Consider the following 19,461-nt stretch of genomic DNA (forward strand, 5'->3'; position numbering starts at 1 on the left):
TAGCAAAGAGACATTGAGACTAGCAACTCTCTTAAATGTGGGATTCCAAATTTAATTCACCTCTGGGGTGAGGCGCGGGGGCAGGGGCATCTGAAAGACTCGGGCTGTGTTGGGTGGGACGCCTAAGGCGTGGAGGAGGAGGGGAGGATGGGAGGATGGCTAATGGGAAGCAGGTGGAAGGGCTGCCTGTGTCCCAGCCAGGGGACAGGCCCTCTATGATGGCCCAGTCAGTGGGAGAAGCCATCGGCTCACAGATAATCCCAGGGAACAGGCTCCGGGATGCCCATTCATATTCATTATGTGTGAAGTGGGCGGTTGTAAAGTTAGCTTTCTCTTCATTTAGCTGTCACTGGACAGAAAAATATGAGCTGTGGGCAGATGCCCCTGGATGGGAGCCAGTAGCTGGTCTCTGGCCTCCCCGTGCCCTCCCCCGCCAGGGCCTCCCTCCCGCCTGGTTTGCTCCCAGCCTCCGCCTGCCTCTTCTCTGCTGCGTGGCTCTCTGCTTTGCCTTTACTGTCTGCCCTAGTCTGTCTCTTCCCCACCTCTCCCTTTGCTTTCACAGGTCTTTCCTCTGTGCACCCCCGCCCCTCCGCCTGCAGTGTGAGAGAGGGAACTGTGTTTTACTTGACTGTTGTTCTATCCCTGCCACCCAGCACAATGCCTGGCACAGAGTGGGCACCCAATAAATATTTGTAGAGCAAACTATAGTCTTTCTGCATGTGACTTTATGACACAGGAGTCCAAAATCTGGCTGGCCACTCCTTGGGTGAAGAAACTTCTAGTGCAGTGGTCTTAGCCCTAAGTTAGAAATTTGGGTCTGACTCCCAGTTCATTATTAACCTGCTGTGTGAAGGGGATTGTGTTCTTCGGAGATACTGGGGCTGCCTCTTCCTACTACTCAGACTCTTCCTGATGGACACAGGGCTCATACCTGGACCTCTCAGAGCCTGCATGAATACAGAGAAGAGAAATCACCAGAACCCGGGCCCTCGAATGAACGAAAGGAAGACACGGATTTCTTCTGAGGGGTGCCCGAGCCTAGACACACTGGGACTGTCTTAGGGAAAGCTGATCTGATGGGGCCTTACACCCTCTTTGGGACTAAGCACAGCACTGGTGTCTTTGTGTGCTCTGGTTTCTCCATGCCTGGAAGTGGGGGCACGGGGCGTGGTGGCTGGGGCTGAGCTCTGAGCAATGTGGTTGTGTTTACGGAGAGGGTGGGAGGGCCAGGCCTGCTTTCTTCCCGCCGTCCAGGCTGCGGAGATAAGGCAGAAAGTGGGGATGAAGGATAGAATGGCTAATACTCTGAAACCACAAGAAAGAGTCCTGGCTTTCGTCTCTGCCCCACAGCTCAGACACGCTTCTGGGGCCTCTGGGAGAAGGGGGCTGCCCCACCCCCACGGCTCTGGCCCAGGGGAGCTCAGAGCCCTCAGTGGGCTCCCCCGCCTTTCATCCCACCCCCCATCCACTGCCAGTTCAGCCACAAGCTTATCTCTGCCTTCCCACTCCCCTTCCCATCCCCAGCCCTCAATTTTCCCTTCCACACGAGCCCCAGCAGCCCTAGAGCTGGGCTCTTCCTCCTGCTGCTCCTGGGCAGGTGACAGGGCCAGGCGTGGCATATATCCGCTTTGGGGGGCTCTGCTGCAGGGCTGGCTTCCCTTAGCCCCCAGGATCCCTGCTGGCCCCTCAGGAGGCCCTGGCTCAGCCTGAACCCTGGACACACCCACTAACCAAGTGCCAAACCCTGAGGTAAACAATCACTTGGTCTAAGAACTACTGTCATCTTTATTATTATGCTGGGCAGCACATTTTTTTTTCTTTTTTTTTTTTTTTAACAAAAGTAGGGGGTTGAGATCTCAAGGGCTAGAATCTGGGAAATCTGTTTTATTCTTTTTTTTTTTTAATCTGTTTTATTCTTAACCAACATCTAATGAGTAAACCAGGAAGCCTACAGTTTGCATGGCACAGCTGGCCTGATCACATAGAAAAGAATCCAAATAGTTGGTGGTTTCTGGTGGACTTTATGTCCCCTGGGGGCGAAGGGGACTCCAGGGCCCGGCCCCGTTGCAGAAGCGGGCACAGGACAGGAGTGAGGGGCGGCTGGGGCAGGGGCTACCCATGCCTCTTCCGTGGCCGGCCTCAGGCCTGTGAGCCCCAGTCGCCAGGTGCTCGCCCCCTAGTGCCGGGAGGGGAAGATGGCCCTAGGTGCTCGCGGAAGTCGGTTCCCCTAAGGCACAAAGAACTCCTCCTGCTTCAACCTGTGTCGTCCTCCTAACTTTCCCGGGTTCCCTGAATGAGGAACCAATTCAGGCATTTCAGCTGGAGGGATGACAGTTAAACTTGGACAAAGTCTGGAGGAAGCAGGACAGTGTCTTCCTCCAGCCGAGCTGGATGTTGGGACCCAGTGCGCAGTAGGAAGAGCGCTACCCGCTTTGCAGCCCCCTTTGTCCTGGGCAGGCCCCCCTTAGCTTAGGAGGAAAGTCTCTAGCTTGTTCCCTGCGGGAGGCTGAGGATCCCAGCTGCTCTGCCTGCCTCCGGGAGCCAGCGGGGGCTTGGAGGCAGAGGGGTGTCCTCTCTGACATCCAGGCTGGGGTGGGGTGGGAGCAGCTGGGATCAGACCCGGGGGTGGCAGCTTAGTCTGCGTGTCCACGCAGCTGATCACGTGGTCCAGTTCAGTAGGCTGGGTGGCTCCTTGGACTTCACCCTGAGCGAGATGAGGCTCGGAGACTTATAGTCGCCCTCTGGGGTGGGCTCGAAGCTGTGGCCCCCCAGGGCAGGGGAAAAGCCATGGATGGAGTAGATGCCAGGGTGGGCTCCGGGGGAGGCAGGCACCCCCATGAAGCCAGCCACATTGCCATGGGAGTGGGAGTACGGGGACATGCACGGGGAGGCCATGCCCTCTGGAGACACGAGGCAGGGACCTGGGGGGCTCCCAGACCCCGGGCTGGGCCACAGGGAGTTCTGCAGCTGCAAAGAGACAGAACGAAGGCCCATGATGAGTGGCCCAGGGCTGCCTCCCTCACCAGGGGCTCGGTCTTTGCTTCCCAGGAAGCCTCCCTCCGCCTCAGGAGCCCCCTGCCGCCGCCTCCCTCACGAGAGGGCCCCGCAGTTCCCCGCGGCAGCGCGGCCTCACCTGGGCGTGGCTGGCCGCTCGCGGCAGCACGGAGGCGTCGTAGGCCGACGGGAAGGGGTTGCGCCCCTCCTGGATCTTCCCGAATCGCTCCCGCTTCCGCCACTTGGCTCTGCGGTTCTGGAACCAGACCTGGGGACCGAGGGGAGAGGCTGAGGGAGTGACAGAGTGGCCCCCGAGGAACAGTGCCCTCTGGGGAGACCGCGGCTCCTCCCATGGGGCGGGGAGCTGGCCGCCCGCGGGAGGCTGCAAATCCCCAGTTCTCAGGGCCGGGCGGGCGAGCTTGCAGGGGGGCCTAGCAGAGGCCGGAGTTCCCAGGGGCCCCACTGGTCCCTTGGGCCACCCCTCACCCTGTCACCAAGCTGAGTCACCCTCTCGGTTCTCCAGCCTGCTCGCACCACGCAGGGCCCAGGGCTCTAGCCCCGGCCTCCTCCGGCCTCCTCCGTCCCCAGGTGCCCCGGATGACCTCATCCCAGCGTTCAGCTCCTTAAAAAAGCCCCAGGGAACTGAGCCCGCTCCTCTCCACAGCTTCATCCGCGGCCTGGTGGCATCACCGGATTCCTCCCACTTGCCTCACACCAGCGCTTTTGAAACCGTCTGCCACCTTGCTACCCTGCCTGGGCTGCCCGCCCCCCCAACACACACACCTCTCTGGCCACCGGCCCGGGCCCGTGCTGCCAGTTCTCTCAGACTTCCACACTCTGTCACCATTGTCCATTTTGTAATCTGGCTCCCTCTCATTTGTGAACACCTGGCAGGTGAGAGTGGCCTGTGTGCTGTGCACATCTGTGTATGTATCTGTGACAAATTTATCACTTGGCACTCACCCTGTGGCTGTTCTTTTTGTGTGTACCTGTGTATGCACTTTGTATTTCTATCATTTAATAAACATTTATGTGTCGGGTGCTGGGCTAGATGTTGGCCACATCAAGACCAGACCAAACCATCCCCTTGCTTTCCTGGGATCTAGTTGGGAGCCCCAACAAAAGAAATTCCCTGTGTGTGTGTGTGTGTGTGTGTGCACGCTCACGCGCATGTGCATGTGTAAGCAACCCCACCTTAGCCCCTCACACACTCCCCCGTGGTGGCCATCCCTACCTGTGCAGGCAGGTGAAGCCACGATGGTTAGGGAGCTTAGCACGCCCCCAGCCCCCTCAGCCCCAGATGCCGGGAGCCCAGAGCAGGCCTGGGGCAGGGACGGACGATCCCACCTGCCCAGCCTTCCCTTCTCTGTTCTTCCCCTGTGGGCAGATGAAGGAGTCTGCAGCCGTTCTTCCCACCATCGCCGGTTGTCTCTACGGTCCCCACTGTAGACTTGCACCTGCGCTCTGGCCCTGCGAGCTTGTCCATTGCTCTCCACCGGGCAGGGTCTATGGGTGGATGTCATATTCCCCGCGGAGAAAAGAGCCCTACTCCAGGGCCTCAATTATCGGGGAAGCTTTTAGACTAGGTCTGAGGGCCTTGCGGCCACCCCTGCATCCCTTCAGGTTTGAAAAGGCCTGGGAGAGGGGTGGGGTGATGCGCTCTACTTCTCCAAGGCGGTTCCACTGAGACAGCTATTCAGACCCCACCCCAGAGGCTCGCTGAGGGTCCAGAGACTCGATGTTCTGGACTTCGTGGCTCATGGAATCTGGGGCTGTTGTGAATGCTCAGTCTCTTACCCCGATGGCCCCAGGCCCTGGAGCACCCTGGGACGGCTGTCCTAAAAGTCTGTTTTGGGAGCCACCTGGGAGGAAGAGTGAAAGCAGGAGGACCCAGAAGAGAAGGGGAAACAGCCCAAGCCCCTCTGGTCCTATGCTGAATCCCACTGTAAGACCTTGTCTGCTAGAAGGCAGCTGGCCTCTTTGTGGATTGGCCTGCTGGTCCCCACATTTGGCCAGGAGGCTCAATACAGGGTGTGCTATGTATGAGCTCTGTCCCACTTGGTCTCCCCTGTGGTGGGCAAGACAATCCCGTCTAAACGTCACCTCCTCACCTCTCCGGAGGAGCCCACATCCCCACCCCTCTCCCAGTGCCTCTCGCTTGGCCCTTGGCCCGGGAGCTTGTCGTGCCTCACGCCAGTTCAAAGTCAAAGCAAGGCAACCACCACCACCTTCCTCCGAGGCTAGGTCTTTACTGAAGCCTCCTTCCACCCCCCCCCGCCCCCCAACCCCCCACCCCCCCGCCCCCCCCGCCCCCCCCACCCCCCCCACTGCCGCTTGCCACCTTTGTGTCCTTTCTCACTTCCAACGTATCTTGGGCATGGACTTCCCTTTTCCCTCTCCCCAGTTTCCAGCACCCTCCATTCCTTCACCCCCAACCCCTGGGAAGCTGGCCACAGCCCTACCCAGGAAGCCCTGGGGCTGATCTCTGCTGGGGAGAGCAGGCTGGGTGGGGAAGGGCCCCTGGCCAGCCTCTTCCGGCCAGGGCCTGGAGCTGGCAGGCCGGACAGTCACTGGCTCAGGATGGCTTTGAGCATCACTGAGCCTGAGACGCCCCAGCAGGGACCCTCCAGCTCTGCTCTGCACAGCTATATCAGGAGCAGCCTGATATGTTCAGCATTTCCCTGCTTCCAAAACGCGGTCACATCTGTGATCCTCAAAGACCACCCTACATAGGAAAAGTGACACTGAGATCCAATGGCAGGCCCCAAGTCACCTGGTCAGTCACCAGATAGATCTTTAGATTCCGAGAGGCCACCACCCCATGAGGCACTTCCAGGGGAGGCAGGCACCTGGGCAAGGTGGCTCTGCGTGTCACTTGTGCCCGCCTCTCTAGACCCTTCCGTGGCCCGGCCCATGCTCAGGGTGGTAGAGGCAGCCAGAGAGGTCCGTGTCCGGGGTGCCCTCACCTGTACCCGGGCCTCGGTTAGGTCCGTTCGCAGAGCCAGCTGCTCCCGGGCATACACATCAGGGTAGTGGGTTTTCTGGAAGACTTTCTCCAGCTCCTCCAGCTGGAATGTGCTGAAGGTCGTGCGGTTACGGCGCTTCTTGCTCTTGTTCTTGGCCAACTCCATGGAGTCGGGGAGTCCCGGGGACAGAGGGACGCGCAGGCTGGCCAGACAAGGTCCTGGGGAGCCTTGCAAGTTAGAGGGCCCGTCTCTGGGGGCCCCTCGGCAGTCCAAGGGCAGCTGGGGGAAGCTGGCAGCTTTGGAGGCCTTCTCCTCGGCTGCAATGGAAAACACAAAAAGGAGGATGGAAATCGAACCAGGGGGTTTTGTGGGTGGACTGGGGGAGGGGGAAGAACAGTTGACGCTTCAGTCCCCGCCTCCCCCTTCCTTTCTCTTCCCTTGTCTCAGCAGCCATCCTCCATGGGAGCCTGGCATTCGGAGGCCTGCTTGCTGAGCCTCCAGCTGGGGAGGGGGCCCTGGGGAACCATGTGCTCTGTGGTCTGGGCGGATCTGCTGGGGCCAGAGGAGGGTTCATTTCGGGGAAGCGCTTTGTGGTGGTGCGTCCCACAGGGTGTGGAGGTGCCAGGATTGGCGCCATGGCAGGGCTGAGCACAGAGGCAGGAGGAGGGGGTGAAGATGGGGTGGCTGACATCTCCCGCCCCTGCCAGGAAGTGCCTCCTCCAGCCATGGTTCCCAGGTCCTCAGGCCATGCCTCTGGTCCCAGGTCCAGGCAGGCAACAGACAGGGACACTCACATCCCCTTTGGCTGGTCTGTTGTGCCTCATTCTCTGGACCCCAAGTCTCAGGGCAATGTCAAATCCCCCAGCCTTGGGGCATGAAGGGCAAGACAGGGCAAAGGGGCATCCAGAAAGATTGTCGCATTCCTCTGAAAACTGTGATGTTTGGGCACAAAGACTTGAGCTCTAGGATTAGAGAGCAAGAGATAGGCTATGTGGAGAGAAGAGTTGGGGGGGGGAGGCCAGTGTGGAAACAGGACTCAGCTTCCAACCCCAACATTCTAGCCCTCGGCTGCCCCCTCCCTCCTCAGCAGTTTCGGATGGCTCCCCAGATGGGGGGACCTGACTGCAGCTGGACGCCGTTCCTGGCAGCCCCACTCTGACACATTAACCCTCACTCTCGAGGCTTGGTGGAGCCCTGCCACAACCCAGGCATGCTGAAAACAGGTCACCCAACTGCTCTGCCCTCTTCTGTGGCAAGGCCCCACATCAGCACTGTCATGAAATCTCAAGAGTCTGCTGGGACAGCAGGAGGGCTGCCACAAAGCCGCCCCACAGACTCACACACCCCTGCCCTGGCCCTGGGCCATCCGTAGCAGGGGCCTAGGCCCTGGGAGGCCCAGCAAGCTGGCACCAACAGGCAGTTTCCTCCTTGGAACTTGGTATCAGGATCACAGCTGTCATCAGGGAAGGATGGGACCAGAGAGATGGGGCTCTCGGTTCTGGCTCTGATGAGTCCCCATCTGGACTATGGAGGACGGAGAATGAGTCGGGCAAGGTCCCCCTCAGCGGGAATGTGGTTGGTGACCTCCCAGGACCCGCCAGGCTGTGTTGTGAGAGTGTCCTGGAGGCCTGGCAGAGTCAGGGCCTGCTCTCTGGGCTGCGGACAGCAACAGGCTCCCAGCTCGGGGAGCATCCAGGAGAAAGGGCCCTGGCCACGACTTCCATCCTTGGCCAATGTGTTTTGGTTCTAGGGGGAGTTCCATGGGCAGCAGCTTCGGAAGGACTCATGGAAACTGAGCCAAATAACTGGAGATGGTCAGGGAGAGTGGGAGCTTGGAAGGGACACCCCACATAGAGCAAGTCTGAGAGAGGGGATCTTGGAGTCCTGGGTTCAGAGGGAGGTCCTGCTGGACTCTAGGCAGAGAAGGGTGAGGGTGGCTCAGGGATGGGGTGGCGGTGGGGGAGCACTGACGTCACTGTAGAGGGCTCCCCAAAGTTCTGAAGCTTGCTCATCTGGCTCTTGGGCCCTCAGTGTCTGAACAGGATCTGCCCAGAGAACAGTGACTAGCTCTGGCTCTGACCTACCAGAGTAAGAGATAAAAGTGCAACAAGACTTTTCTGAACAGGCACTCAAAAAAGGGGCCAAGCCTCCCATGCCTGCCCATTCTGCAGCCCTCCCGGGGCACCAGGGAACTTCTTCCCCCCTCACTGCCATTGCCCCAAACCTCCAACTACCTGGAGGGCTCCACGGAGAAGCAGGCATCCCCCGCTTGGCGAGGGGGGGTGGTGGCAGGGGCACACCTCACGGAATGCCTCCTGGAGAGCGCGGCCCAGCGCAGAAGAGGGGAGGGGGCACCCCGCGGGCGGCGGTCAGGGGAAGCAAGGAGGGCAGCGCACTTGGGGAAGCCAGCCGCTCGCAGGCGGCGGCTGCGCTCGGGGGTCGCCTGCAGTCCCGGGCCGCCGCCCCCAGCCCAAGTCCATCCGGCCCTCTGGCGCGGCCACGGGGCAGGGCAGGCCCCCCACCCGGGGCCGCCGGGGCCCCAGCACCCGGCTTCCAGCCTCCGCGGAGCCCGGCTTCGCGCCGTGTCCCACGCGATCGGCTGAGCTCGCAGGGGTCCGGGCGGACAACCCGAGCGCAACGCCGCGCGCAGGGCGCCAGCGGGGCCTCGGTGCTCCCCCGAGCGCGGCAGCTTCGGCCCGCACGCCGGGCCCCAGGCCTTCTCCACGGCGCCGGCGGCCCGGTGGGCGCGCCCGCGGTTCCGCTCGGTCGTGGCAGGGGCCACGCGGGGCGGCCCAGCTCGGCGCTTCCCCGGCCCTCGCCGCCCGCGCACGGGGCTCCGGGGGTGCTGGCACGGCCGGCACCGCGGCGGGGGGGCTGGGCCGGCCGAGGCGGAGCGCCCGGTGCCGGGGACCCCGGCGCAGATGGGGCGCAGCTGCGCGCTCACTGGTCTAAACTGGAAACGCTCGGAGCCGGTCAACGTAGAAGCTGGGAAGTAAGGGGGCTGCCCTCGGCCGCCACTTCCCACCCGGCAGGCGGCGTGGCCCCAGTGCCCGGCGGCCGCGCCCCGGCAGCCGCGCCCCGCCGCGCTCCGGCCCGGGCTCCGCGCTCACCGGGGCGCCTGGTTTTCGTTCGGCCGGCTCCCCGCTCAACGAGAATCGTTGGTTTTCCTCTCCCACTCGGTCTCCTTTTGCTGCTTTCTGCTCTTTCAGGATGTCCTCTTTTCCTTTCATTTTTTTCTGCCTCTACTTAGTCCTTTCCGTCCTTCTCCATTTACCCGCTTCATTCGATCGTTCGATCCTCCGTTTTTGTTTTTTGTTTTTTTGTTTGTTTGTTTTTCCTTTCGCTCTCCGTGTACTTCCTAACCTTCCGCCCTGCTCGCTGGCTTTCGTCGACCTCTCCTTCTCGCCTCCCTCCCGCGTTGTTTTGTTCGGGTTCCTTTCCCTTATTTTTAGTTGTTGTTGACCCGGTTTGGTTTTACCTCTGCGCGCTCCGTTGGTGACGCCGTCGCCGGCCGCGGCCCCGCCGCTCCGCTCTCCGCTCCGCTCTCCGCAGCGCGCCCACCCGGGGTCCCGCGGTGCGAGCGCACTCGGCGCGCCGGGCAGGGACGCGGGTCCGCGGGCGGGGGCTGCCCGCCGCGGGCGCCGAGCCAGGCCGGGTACCTGTCCCCAGCGGTGCTCCCGGCGCTGCGCGGCCGCCGCCGTCTGGCTGGGATCAGAGGAGCCGGGCCAACTGCTTCTCATTAAGTCCCAACTGTGGTTTTTATCAGGAGAGCCTCTTTGAAAGGGCACAGCCACGAAGCTCCGCGCACTCGCTCATTTCCTCCGCTGACCCCCACACGCCTCCCGCCCTCCCCTACACATTCCCACCGCCCGGCCAGGCCAGGGCCCGAGCCGCCCGGCCCTCGGCGGAGGCCGGCGGGGGCCAGCGGGGCGCGGGAGGGCCGGGCCCGCTCCGGAGGATCCAGCTCGGGCCCGAGGCGCGCAGACGGAGCGGGCGCCCGGCCCCGACAGGCCAGCGGGTGCAGCGGGCGGCGGCGGGCGGGCGGCGCGGGCGGCCGGGCCTTGGTGCAGCGGCGGCACCCGCGGCCGAGGCGCCCAGGGGGAGCCCCGCCCGGGCTGCTCTCGACGGCCCAGCGGCGACGGTCCGGTGCGAGGACGCCGAGACGGCGGGAAGGGCGCCCGTCGCCGAGCGTGACGCCGGGCCCGGGGTGGTCTGAGAAGGAAGAACACAGTCACTCCGTGTGGAGGGCGCCCCGAAGCGCGGGCTGGGCCGCGGCCGCGCCGCCCAGAGCCTTCCGAAGGCGCAGGGGCGCCTTCCTCGCCGCGGCTGGGCCCGGGGAGGCCCGGGGAGCCAGGCCGCAGCCCGCGGCCCCGTCCTGCTTGGCGTCTCCGCGTCGGGGCGCGCGCCGGGCCCGCACGGCCGCCGCACACGGAGGCCGCCGCACACGGAGGCCGGGCCCCGGCCCGCTGCGGGCGCCCGGGCCGGCGGCACCTCCAGCCCATCCGGCCGAGCGTGGTCTCTGCTTCCCGCCTCCGGTCGCCCGCGGGCCTGTCGCCGCGCCCCCCCGCGCGACCTCCCGCCTCCCCTTCCCGCCACGGGAGGCACGGGGCCCGGCCCTGCCCGGACCAGGCCGGCGGGGCTGCGGCCGGGCGCGGCGAGGCCCGGGGGCTCCCGAGGTCGGGCTGCGCGCACGGCCGCGCCGCGCGTTACCTTCCGCGGGGCCCTCGTAGAAGTGGCTGCCGTTGAGCGCCGGGCCGGGCCCGAGGCCCTGCAGGTACCTGGCGGGCGGCCGGGCGGGCTGCGGGGCGTAGGGCTCCAGGGGCGCGCAGGCCGCAAAGCGGGTCGGGCGCGGGCCGCGGGGCGGCGCGGGGTGCAGGTGAGGCGCGCCGGCGGGGGCCCCCGGGGGGCCGGGAGGCTCGCCGTCCGCGGCCGCGTAGGGGCCAGTCCCGGGCCCCACGCCGAACCGCGCGCAGCGCTCGGGGTCCATGCCGGCTCCCGGCGCGCAGGCCGCGGGGGCTCCGGGGCTCGCGCTGCCCGTGCGGCCTGTGAGCGCCGCCAAGGGGGAGGGCCCTGGGCGCGGGGGCGCGGAGCCCCGGGAGCGGCGCGCGCCGCGGGGGGCGGGGGGCGGGGGGGCCGCTGACTCAGTGCTGGAACCATCCACGTCACGTGCGGCCCCGCGCGGGTTAACCCCTCGGCGCCCGGGAGCCCCCTGGTTGGCCCCCGCCGCGACCCGCGGCAGCTGGAGCGGACGGAGGAAGCCGCCTTCTCCCGACGGCAGCCGGCAGGGCCCCCTCTGGTGCGGGCCTCGGTGAGTCCCTCGGCCGAGCTGCGCCCCGAGGCCTGGCCCCTAGGGGCGTGAGGCCCGCCCGGCAGACGCTCTGAGGCCTGGTCTCCCGACCGAAGCCTCGAGAAGGCGGCGTGGGGGAGGGGCTGGGCCGGGCCCTTACCTAACTCTTTGCCGGGAGCCGGAAAAACGTGGCCTCGGACAGAACCGCGTTCCTTGGGGATCCCTTGCTCCGCCCGCCCGGGGCCGGGAGTCCTCGGGAGAGGCTCGGAGACAGCGCTAATCCGGGAATGGGGGCTGGGAAGTTAGGGCCTGGGCCCGACCATTAATCAGCGGTCGGATCTGGACCTGTCACTAGTGTCTTCGTCTGACTCTGGAGTCTGGGGCGAGTCAACCCGTAGAGCCCTGGTGGGCTTGAGAAGCAGACGCAGGCCCAGCCGTGCAAGGAGACTTGCTCAGGACCGAACAGGGTCCAGCAGAGGCTGTCTTTGGAGCAGGTGGAGGGGCACATAGAGGGTTTTGGGTCTGAACAGCAGGCGCGCAACGAACACCTTTCAAATGATCTGGAAGTGTGTGCGGATCCACTGGAGGAAGGCTGGCTCTGGCCAGACCCCAGGCCTACCATTTTGCAGAGAAGTGAGGGGGTAGGGGGGCCACTCCTAGGAGTCTCCCCAGCCAGAAGGAAGCATAGGACTAGCCGTAGCTAGGAATTTGTCAGAAGGGAAACAACCCCCACCCTAAGATCTGGGAAGAAACTCCTGAGGGCCCCGGGACCCTGCTCACCTCTGTGGATCTTGAGGAGTCCCCAGGTCTGGGTTACACTGCTTTTTATTGTCAGTGCCTCCAGAGACCAGTGAGAGAAGTGGGGAGTCAGACATCATTTGTATTTCATTTGAATTCTCAATTTTTAAAGGAATCCAAGGGGCCTGGTGTGAACACCTCCCTCTTCCGCTGGGGGCTTAGAGGGGGTTTCTTGGCTGTCCTCAGCCAGAGTTGGGCTGTAAATCAAGGCCAAACAGGAACCAGAAGCCTTGCATCTCGCAAGTAGTCATTAAGCCATTATTAAACATACCGTAACTTCTCTGAAGCCTTATTGGTTTAAACACCACATTGGAGCATTATGGCTATTAGGGCCCCTAATCACAGACTGCAGACTGGGGCAGTGAGGTGGGAGCACCTGGGGCTGGTACTTCCAGCCAAGAGGGAGGCTCAGCTCAGAATTAAGCTTCCTCTCTGGCCTCACGAGGGGGAGGGATCCCTTCTCTAGGATCCAGTGGATCGAGGCTCTGAGCAACCAATTTGCATCAATCACTTTGGCTCATTAATACGGTTTTTCCATAGTGATTGGGCTTCGGCTGTGGATATTGTTGACTTTATAGGAGGATGTCAGTGTCAACTCAGGACACCAGTTCTGTTGCACAAAGGAATGGAGCAGCTTACTGTGAGAGATGCACGTAGAGTGTGGGGAAGCACATCACAAACAGTTTAAATAACACAGCCAGGCCTGAATGCCAAGCATTTTGCCTCAGGCGATAAACCTTTCTCAGCCTCAGTTTCCTCATCATAAAAATGGGCCATGCACATGGAAGAAGGACATTTGAGAAGCATTTATGTTTTGATGGATGTGATGAACAGTGTTAACGAGATGAGTGTTACCATTACGATCTCCAGAGACAGCAGCCCAGATTTCTGTATTGCATCACTGAATTGGTGGAAGGCTCCTGACCCCCGGGGCTGAATGGGCTAGAGGCTGGAGCCAGTCTGAGAGACCTAGGGACCCACAGCCCTGCCCCAGCCCAGAAGCTCCTCCTGCCATTCCCCACTCTCTGACCAGAACCAGTTTCTATGCTGCCAGTTGAACTGAGGCGGAAGAAAGCCCCCACTTACATCCAGACTGCCCAGCCTCTCCAGGAGGCTTTATTCCCAGGATCATGCAAGACAGGGTACACTTTTGCTTTCCTATTCTCCTTTTCAACCACTGATGCAAACTCTATCTGTAGGAGATCTGGGGAAGAATTTGATGGGGCAGAGGCACATAGAAAATGCCAAAACAAAACAAAACAAAACACCCTTAGAATTGTCAAGGTTTTCTGTTAGGAGGGCAGAGAGATCCTGGAGTACCACAGGGGCCCTGGTTTTACAGATAAAAACAGTGGCTAACACATCTTATAGGGTGCCAGGCACTATCTAATGTATCTATCCTATGGACAGTGATTTATTTTATCGTCGTACAACTCCACAAAGTAGGCACAATTATTATCCCCATTTTACTGAGAAGAGATGGAGACTACAGAGGGGACCACTTGTCCAAGGTGGACACAGCCCCTTAGTGGTAGAACCAGAACTTATGCCCAGATCCATGGTCCCCCACCTGACACTGACCGCCTCTTGATCCTTCTTTTTCAGCTAACATAACAGAGCTAAAATCATTCAGTGCACCCCCTCGTTTTCCCAGAGGAAGGTTGGGACTTTTCCCTGAAAAGGAAGTTGAGGCCAGAGTGGACCAGGGACAGAGTTGGTCCAGGGTGGAACCCCAGGGCTGATCACTGAGTGGCACTTTATTGAGACCCGCCGCGGCTCATGCTGGGGCTGCTGGGACTGTAGGTGCAGAGTGGTTTCTGCTAAGCTGAGACCAAATGAAACGGAGCAGCTAACACCTGAGAGGTTTTACGACCCACTGACACAGCCAGATGTGGGGCAGAGATTTAAGAGAATTTGCGAGTTCACCCTCCGTGCTGTTTGAGAACCACTTGATTGCAATAATGTTTGTCACTGCTGTGTTATCTGTGGACAAAGTGAGATGAACTGATGCGATGATTCAGATCATTCTATCATGAAAAACCTTTAAAAACAACAGCAACTTTCCACCTGCTGAGAAAAACTACTTTTAAAATAATGCTGCTTACTGGCCGTGTCTGTGCAGCTGTTTTGCACCAGCAAATTGTTTAATTCATTCACTCAGTAGGAGGACCTACTATGTGACAGGCACAGTGTGCTGGCGCTGTGATACTAGACGTGACTCCTGCTTTATGGAGCATACACTTTGCCAGAATGGAAATGTCTCCTCCACCACGACTAAATCATCATTTGGATGTGAGTTAGGATGAACTCTGGTCTTGAGAGCAGAATTCCTGGCTTCTAGCCTCACCTGTGAAGTCAGTTCTTGAATCAGGGAGACAGTCCCACCTACTGCTTTCTTTTATTTTCAGCTTGCTTCAGCCTTCACCACATGAAGGCGAATGTTCCTCCCTTTTGCCCCGTGGATATCCTGAGCAAGGTCAGAATAACGGGAAAGATGTCACCTCAGATCTGGCATATACGAAACTTCCTTCCAGACAGAAAAAACTCAGTTGCTTTTTTTTTTTTTTTCCTTCTAAGGAGGACAGTTACCCTTGTCCTGTTTAGACTCTGAAATCCTAAATTGATCCTTAAGAAAATTCTGGGTTTGGGAGCCCAAGTAGATTGTTTCTCATTAGTGACGTTCTTCCTGGAAGGTCAGGCTAAGGAATGGTAAATAAACCCTCGGATCCGGTGCTTCCTCCTCACCCATGATATTTAAAAGAAAGAAAGAAGGGGGTGGGGAGCTTTGTGCTGTGGATACCCAGAATCCTGGGCTGACAATCCAGACTGCAGTCTGGGCTTTAGGGTGAAATTTCTGGGAAGTTAGGGAGCTATTTTTTGTCTATTTTGTTAATTTGATCTGTTTCCTTGGGACAGTCACGTAACCTGTCCATACCTGTTTCTCACCCTGGAAAACAAGAGGAATGATTTTGTAGGTCAGCTTTCCTGTAATGAAGAAATAGTGTTTATACGGATGTCTCTTGAACCTGATTCCACCTTGAACCTACATTTCTCTGCTTATGCTCTCTGCCCACCTCCCTAGGGTTGGGTTGGGTTGGGGGCGGTGAACAGAGAGGTGGAGCTGTGTCTGGGATGTGTCCTGAGTGCCTGGTTTGGCCTGATGTCTGCCTTACTGCCTTTGTGTGAAGGTAAACGGGTTCTGTGGCAAGTGCCAACTCAGACCAGGAGAAGTCATTTTGTGGGAGAGTTTTTGATGAACTCATTCTTGGTGTGAAACAGGAGGTAGGTTTGGACTTCTCGGCAATTCTAATACTCTGATCGATTAATGCTGTGCATTCGCTTATTCATCAAGCGTGTATTGAATGCCTGCCATGTGCCAGTCAGTGGGGCCGCACAGTGAGGGCTGAGTCAGAACAGAATCCTTGCTCCCAGGGCTTTTCCAGGCTGGCGGGAGAGGCACAGAGCAATGGGCACTGAGATCACAGCTATGCTGTGCTGGCAGGAAGCATGGGGCTGTGGCGGCCATGACATGGGCACCTGTCCCAGCCTTGGGCTGGGGGTACCTGGTCGTGGAACACTTCCATGGAAGAAAGTTGAGTGGGGCTTAGCAGGGGAAAGGAGTATCGAGGGGGAAGGGAGAGAGGGCATCCAAAGAAAACAGCCCAGAGGCAGGAAAGAGAGCAGCCGAGTTTGGGGAGCTTGGATTTGTTGAATTGCCAGGGCCAGGGCTGGAAGAGTCAGGGCTAAGGTGGGAGGAAGAGAAACCAGGACAGAGGCATCCACCCGAATCAAGAGAGACTCAAAGGAGAGGGCAGGATGGTTCCTCAGGCATCCATCCGTGCACAGAGTCTGTCAGCCCAGCTTTGAGCACGGGGTTTTCAAGCGGGAGATGACGGGGAGCAAGCCCCAGGGCCCAAGAGTCTCCCAACTGTAAGGGGGCACACGACCCACACCTCGCAGGCAGGTAGTAGGACAGCATGCAAAGATGAAGCAGAGCAAGAGGCTCATGGGTTTGCTGGGGCACCCTGAGGTTGGAGAGTTGGCGGAGGGCAGAGGAACTGTGTGAAGCAGGCTGAGCATGGGGATCTGTGAGGCCTTCCATAGCAGAGCTTTGGCTCTTACGGGGAATGCTTGCCGGGGCACCTCTTGAACTCATTTCAGCAGGAAATCCATTGGTTCCAGAGTGTAGATTCCAGATTTGTTGTTTTACAGGGCTAACAAGTATGTAATTATCACATCTGGGGCCCTTCAAAGGCAATGCAAACACACAGCATTGAACACCTTTAGAAATGTGGGTGGGACCCTAGAGTTCTAGAAGGAGCTCACCACCATGTCACAGGGACATCCACTTCAGTCCAGTGCCTGTTCCTGTGCTGGAGGGAGGGAGGGGGAGAGAGAGAGAGAGAGAGAGAGAGATTGAGAGAGAGAGAGACTGAGCGTGAGCGCTGACCGGCCTGAACTTTACGAGGGGGTTGGAGAAAAGCAAGTGACAAGGGGCAAAGTGCCTCTGCGTGGCCTCCTCTAGAGTCACCGGGGCCGGGTAATAATAATGTGCACCACTTACAGAGGGTCTACAGTGTGCCAGGCAAACAACCGTCTCATCTCGTCATCACGTTGTGACAAAGCTGACATTAATACGTGTGCCAGTTCTCCAATACTGGATAGCAAAGTATCCCAAAACTCGGTGGGCTGAGAACAACAAAAGTCGATGACTATGGGTCAGGGATACAGGAGCGGTTTGGCGGAGTGGTCTGTCTTGGGGTGTCTTATGACCCCAAGTCAGATATTGGCTGGGCTGCAGCACTCTGAGGCTTGATGTGGGCTGGAGGATTGATTTTTTTTTCTTTTTTTTTTTTTTAAGATTTTATTCACTTATTCATGAGAGACGGGGGTGGGGGTGGGGGCAGAGACACAGGCAGAGGGAGACGCAGGCTCCATGCAGGGAGCCCGACGTGGGACTCGATCCTGGGTCTCCAGGATCACACACTGAGCTGAAGGCAGTGCTAAACCGCTGAGCCACCGGGGCTGCCCTGGAGGATTGATTTTCAAGGGGGCTTGCTCACATAGTGGGCAGGTTGGTGCTGGCTGTCAATGAGAGGCCCCAGTTCCTCCCCCTGCGGGCTGTTGCACCTGGCTGCTCAGGTGTACTCACAACCTGGCAGCTGGATTCCCCCACAGCGAAGGATCTGAGAGACCCAGGTACAAGATTGCAGTGCTGTTCATGACCTAGCCTCAAAACACATGCACGCACACACACACACACACACACCCATACACATACACACACTTAGGCCATATTGGATTGGCCACACAGTTCTGATTGGTTCTGATTGAGCGTCGGAGAGGGTCCCACAAGTGTGGGGCCCTTGTGCAGGCTGGCTACCACAGACCAGTTCAGAAAACTGTCCCTGTCTCACTGCTGCGAAGTGCTGCTGGGATTCACACTCAGGCCGCCTGACTCCAGCGAGGAGGCCAGATGTTGGCTCAGAAAGACTGGCTATGTTGATGAGCTAAGAAGAGGCCCTGAAGGGGCAGGATGAGGGGCCTGGCCGGCAAGTGGCAAAGTCCCAGTGGGCAGGGAGGAAGACTGGGGAGATGTGGAAATGGGGACAAGGTGTGCCCTGGTCTTTTCTGTACCCCGAGTGGTCAGCAGTCACAGCACACAAACTCCTAGGACCTCTGTCCATACAACAAACTGATCCCAGGCCTCCACTGGGGCTCTTCGTTCATGCAGAGGAAGGAAGGAAGCAGGTTCACTTTTCCCTGAACAGGTACTAGAATATCCTATTTGCATTGCTGTCAGCTTAGCAAGGGGAACCCTGGCCTTAGAACTTGAATTGAGTGATGGAGGGTGGGCGGTGGGGGGCAGTGTTTAGAGCCCACTGCGAGTTCAGTCTAAACCAGGCACTCCACTTTTTAAAATTGCATATAACCCATCCAAGAGGTAGATGCTATTTCTGCCTCCCAGCTGAGAATACAGAACTCAGAGAATGAAGTCAGTTGTCCAAGATGTCATACACGTCCTAAGTGGTCCCCAGGAGGGACCCCCAGGCAGGTGGCTTGCGCTGTCTCCAGCGAGCTGTACTGCCTCCAGTCTTCTCAGACAGAAAGCGTTGTGCTTTCCCTCCAGCAGGCTGTTCAGTGGATGTGAGCACTGGGCGGGGCAGAGACCATGCCAGGCAGAATGGAGAGGGGAGCTAAAAATGTACCCACTCTAAATTCTGGGGGGATCTTTCTTATTAGATTATTTTTTTCCTGGAGAGACAAGATTTGTACACATGAGCAATTACCCAGTAATACGAGGATGTTTGCTCAGCGTGAGACGGGCTGCCTGTGCTGAGGGGCAGACACAAGCAGGGAGGCACGGTGCTCTCCGGGTCACTTCTGGCTGGAGAAGAAACCTGCCGGGTGGTCATGAACATATCTGCACCCATCGCTGGACTCCCAGCTGCACAGCCCTGGGGACCAACCAAAGCAAAGGGCCATTCCTCCTGGCAGAGAGTCCTGGGAGATTTCCAAGCTGCCGCCTGAGAAGATGCGAAGGATCTGGACAGATGGACAGCAGGGCAATTGCTGAGCCCTGGTCAGATGGACTCAGTGCCTCTGAGCATGGGATACTTGGCTGCCTCCAGCAGAGGGTTTTGGAAAGGAGTAGTGAGTGTGACAGAGATGGGCTGGGCAAGACCAGAACGTGGCAGGTGTGAAAAATGGAGCCTCCTTTTTTTTTTCTTTTCTTTCTTTTTTTTTTCTAAAGATTTTATTTATTTATTCATGAGAGACACAGACATAGGCAGAGGGAGAGGCAGGCTCCCTGTGGGGAGCCTAACTCAGTACTAAATCCCAGGACTCGGGGATCATGACCCAAGCCAAAGGCAGATGCTCAACCACTGAGCCTCCCAGATGTCCCTGGAGCTTCCATTCTTTCAGGTAACAGGAGCTACTGGGGGGTGGTGAGAAGTCCTTGGAGGAGACCTGACCTTTAATAAGTGTTTGGTGTTAGTACTATTACAGTTGTTGTTATTTAGCCAGAGAAGGAGAGCTGTGCTTCGGCAAGAGAATTTTGGTGGCCTGAGCAGAATAATAATAGAAATGATGATACCTAAGTTTATTAAGTGATTACTGTGGGCTGGGTTCTTTAAGTACACTGTCTTACTTAATTCCAACCTTACAAGGCAAGTCCCACTATCTCTGTTTTACGGTTGAGCAAACTAGGGCACGGAGAGAGTAAGTCACTTGCCCGAGGTGGCCGGGACACATAGGACAAGGGGACACCATCAGTGTGTAAAAGAGTGGTCCTGGCATAAGGTGACTAAGGGCTGAACTGGGGCGTGGCCGAGGGGATGAAGTGGGATGGCTGGAGAGAAGCGGTAGTTAGTGGGAAGAAGTGAAAGACTTATTGCCAGGGGGCTGGGGATG

The 19,461-nt window shown here is 59.0% G+C and overlaps 1 protein-coding gene across 1 annotated transcript; it reads right to left on the bottom strand.

Moving 5' to 3' along the window:
• Nucleotides 1-2,163: 2,163 nt before the first annotated feature.
• On the bottom strand, nt 2,164-10,947 carry ALX3 (ALX homeobox 3). Its single transcript, XM_077905802.1, has 4 exons — nt 10,671-10,947; nt 5,961-6,277; nt 3,134-3,262; nt 2,164-2,967 (listed from the first exon to the last, which is right to left on the bottom strand). The coding sequence occupies exons 1-4, from the start codon at nt 10,945-10,947 to the stop codon at nt 2,659-2,661; spliced, it is 1,032 nt and encodes a 343-aa protein (XP_077761928.1). The 3' UTR covers nt 2,164-2,658.
• Between the last annotated feature and the right edge of the window lie 8,514 nt (nt 10,948-19,461).

This window comes from Canis aureus, chromosome 8 (genome assembly GCF_053574225.1).
Source record: "Canis aureus isolate CA01 chromosome 8, VMU_Caureus_v.1.0, whole genome shotgun sequence".
Classification (NCBI taxonomy): Eukaryota; Metazoa; Chordata; class Mammalia; order Carnivora; family Canidae; genus Canis; species Canis aureus.